The 3,670-nt window shown below is 32.8% G+C and overlaps 1 protein-coding gene across 1 annotated transcript; it reads left to right on the top strand.

Annotated features, from left to right (window-relative positions):
- Positions 1–1,300: 1,300 nt before the first annotated feature.
- LOC140966709 (mitogen-activated protein kinase homolog NTF3-like) lies at positions 1,301–3,667 on the top strand (the record flags this gene model as incomplete). Its single annotated transcript, XM_073426959.1, has 3 exons — positions 1,301–1,597; positions 2,441–2,867; positions 3,497–3,667. Coding segments are annotated over exons 2-3 (594 nt in total), but the record flags the coding sequence as incomplete, so codon positions are not given.
- Positions 3,668–3,670: the final 3 nt, after the last annotated feature.

Here is a 3,670-nt window from a genome sequence, read left to right as displayed (position 1 = left end):
ATAGCCCACCATTTGCATTGAACCAGCTCCCTAATTGAAGCACTGTCGCATCCATTGAACCAAGCCTACTTATCAACACATCACGTAGAGAAATTATTTTATAAGTGGTGATTCTTCTTTTTTCATTTCCCAATTCCATACGCATGTGAATCTGTTGTAAAGTAGAAACAAGGGTATTTTATTTGGACTGCTAAGTAGAAGTATAAGCTATAGGTGAAAGCTTTCGCTATTCCCAAAATTAATCTTTCCCGTCGCTATATGTGTGCGCGCGCGTGCACGCAGGGCCATGGAGATTTGGGCTGAAGACCGAGGAGGTTCAAATATGGATTATATTCAGCCCAAAGCCGGAGAAACGGGAGACAGGATGTGGGCATGCAGTTGAGGTTTATTGGCAATACGTGTGACAATTTTTTATAATTTGATTTATATTATAATAGAAGTAATGTTACAATTGTAAAAATAAATGAATGATCTTATTGTAATTTGAATTAATTATATTTAAATGAGATCATACTATAATTATGAAAATTAATAAGATAATAAACTACAATTTAACCATATGAAATTTAAAAATTAAAAAACTAAATCATGATCGTGTCTCTATTAAGTTTACACTTAATAATAGCATAATAGATAATTAGAGCCTAAACTAGATAACATATTTTTGTAGAATTATAAATTTATAACGATTTTTATAAAGTCGTATAAATTTAGTAAAAAAAATCCATAAATTCTCATGGATTTACTTTGAAATATTTTAAAACTCTACAAGACTTTATTTTGGATATCACTAAACTTTTATATAATTTTATTGACTTATTTTGGAAGATTTTATAATTTACCGAACTGATTAAATTCATATTTTCGATTTTGTAAAATTCAGAAATTAATTTGATTTTAAATTTTCCAAAAAGATGGTCAATCGGTTTATTCGATTTGGTTTTGTTTTTTGTTTTTGAATATTCAGATTTCATTAGTTTTTAAAATTAAAAAAAATCTTAATTTTCAATTTCCCCCAAAATTTTGGTTAATTTTAACACAAACCAAAATAGTTGATTTTAATTTGGTGTGGCTTGTTTGATTAAAGTCCTTGTGTTTTATTAGAAAATTAAAATGCTCCTAATCATTTTCAATACGCACAACTTGATATGAAAAATAAAAGAGTTTTTCGTTATAAAATAAGTAAAATAATATATATTCATTTTTAGTTATCAAAACATTAAATTAAAATATATTTAATAAAGAAAAGGCAAAAATCTGCAAAGTTTATTAAAATATATTTAATAAATATTACCATTTTATTAGTTACACTGAAAAAATCAAGGGAGATGTGAGGTAATTAATTGCTGAAGATCCTCCTGCCCCGATTCAGTGGACTTGGAGGTAGTTTAGCTGAATTTCAGCTCCTAGCGAATCAGTATTTTTGAAACTTTGACTCAATTGAGTGATATTTGTGGAGAATCTGAAGATTACACGGGAATTTATGGGAGCAATCGTTGCTGAAGTTGAGATGAAAGTGAAATTTGATGGCAAAATGAAGAATTCTGAGGTCTGCTGCGCTTTTTGAGGGAATTTCTGGAAAAATTTCAGCGGAGGAGTATGTCTTTATCTCTATCTTTATGTTAAAGTTCTAGTTTTGTTTACTTGGTTTGAATTTTTATAGATTTTGGTGCTTCATGCATAACTGAATTTAGTTGGCCATTACAGTGGTTATCTATGTAATTTGATTTTTTTTTTTCTCAGTGTAGTAAATAAGGAACTAACCACAATTTATTCTCTCCACTTTTATCATTTATCTATTTGATGTTTTATATTATGTCTTGAACAATTTAATTTCATGTGTTAATATTGTTTTTGAAGTTTGGACCATGATGAAACAAGCGGCAAGTTTTGAATCTCGAATGCGATAGTATTGAAATACTGTTTTTGAAACAAATATGTAAGACGAGGAATTGAAGCTTTTTCTGTCCTCGCGTAGCTTATAAAAACAGTGGAGTCGAATCTTGATATTATCTTATACTTATTTTGAGAGTATTCCTTGTCGAGCATTTCCTTTTGGAGATTTCATTTGTGCTTCTTCATCATGGATTTGTATTTTTGGGAAGAGCCCATGGCTTGTATGGTAACTCACCTCTTGAGACACTTGGATTTCCACGCATCATTATTGTGATACAAAATGTAGCCGCTTGAGATAATTCATTGCATGAGTATGGGCAACACTATTGCATTTCTGATCATACCATTTGTCGCATTAGTTTGGATGCATGACGCGTAATTACACGTGGCATGAATCCGAATTCTTGTGACGAGAGCTGTTATAGAAATGCAATCAAGGATCTGGTGGTAAGTGTATGTTTTTCGTGAGATTATCCAGGAGAATGATACGTGTATTCTCTTGACACTCAGTTTCTATAACTCTACTTTTCTGTGATGCTTTCAGTAGCATGGCGACTCCGGTTGAACCTCCAAATGGGGTTAGATCTCGAGGAAAGCATTATTACTCAATGTGGCAAACACTTTTCGAGATTGACACAAAATACGTGCCAATCAAGCCTATTGGTCGAGGGGCATATGGTATTGTGTGTTCTTCTGTCAATAGGGAAACAAATGAGAAGGTTGCGATCAAAAAGATATACAACGCCTTTGAAAATCGTATTGATGCACTGAGAACCTTGCGTGAACTGAAGCTTCTGCGGCATCTTAGACATGAAAATGTGATAGCTCTCAAAGATGTCATGCTTCCTATACACAAGGGAAGTTTCAAGGATGTCTACTTGGTATATGAACTCATGGACACTGATTTACACCAGATTATTAAGTCCTCTCAGACTCTTTCAAACGACCATTGCCAGTATTTCCTCTTCCAGGTACTTTTCATCATCAATGGCTCGAGGGTTAGTGTGTGTGTATGTGAGTATATCTTGTTTTTCTTCTTTATCTGTTTATTCTATTTCAGTTCCTTGCTCTTTAAGACCTATGGAATAGTTAATTGAAGAGTGGGGAGGCTAGAACTTTGTAGCATTAGTCAAAATTGTTTAATCACCTATATCTTCATGAGTTTATAACATTTTATTCATGGGAGGCTATTTTAGATTCCATTGTAGTATACTACCATGTTTCCAAACTACATTGGTTTTCATGTGAACCGTTGATGTATTGTGAAAGGTACTACCGATGGTTGTGAGTCCTTTTCGTCTTCGTAAAATCATGCAAGTGTATATCATTCTATTACTGTGTTCCTAATGAAGAAATCACCACTTTCTTTGGAAGATTATTCGTTAGATTTTCAAGCTCAACTGAGAAATCGATGTGATATTTTAGGAAATTTAAAATATCAGAAAAGATAAACTCATATAAGAGAAAACATGCATAATTGCTCTTTCGTGACTTTTTTATTCCCAGTCTGTGTGAATTGACTCGATATTTTCGAAACTTACAAAACCCCCTCTCATACCTTTTAGAATTTAAATTTATGCGTTATAATGCAAATCTGCAGTTGCTAAGAGGTCTGAAGTATCTACACTCTGCAAACATTCTTCATCGGGATTTGAAGCCAGGGAACCTACTCATTAATGCAAACTGTGATCTCAAAATATGTGACTTTGGGCTTGCACGCACAAACAGCAGCAAAGGTCAATTTATGACAGAATACGTGGTCACTCGCTGGTAC

The sequence above is a fragment of the Primulina huaijiensis genome, unplaced genomic scaffold (assembly GCF_012295235.1).
Source record: "Primulina huaijiensis isolate GDHJ02 unplaced genomic scaffold, ASM1229523v2 scaffold207756, whole genome shotgun sequence".
NCBI lineage: Eukaryota > Viridiplantae > Streptophyta > Magnoliopsida > Lamiales > Gesneriaceae > Primulina > Primulina huaijiensis.
Note: the sequence above shows the minus strand (reverse complement) of the source record. Positions and strands in the feature narration are given on the sequence as shown.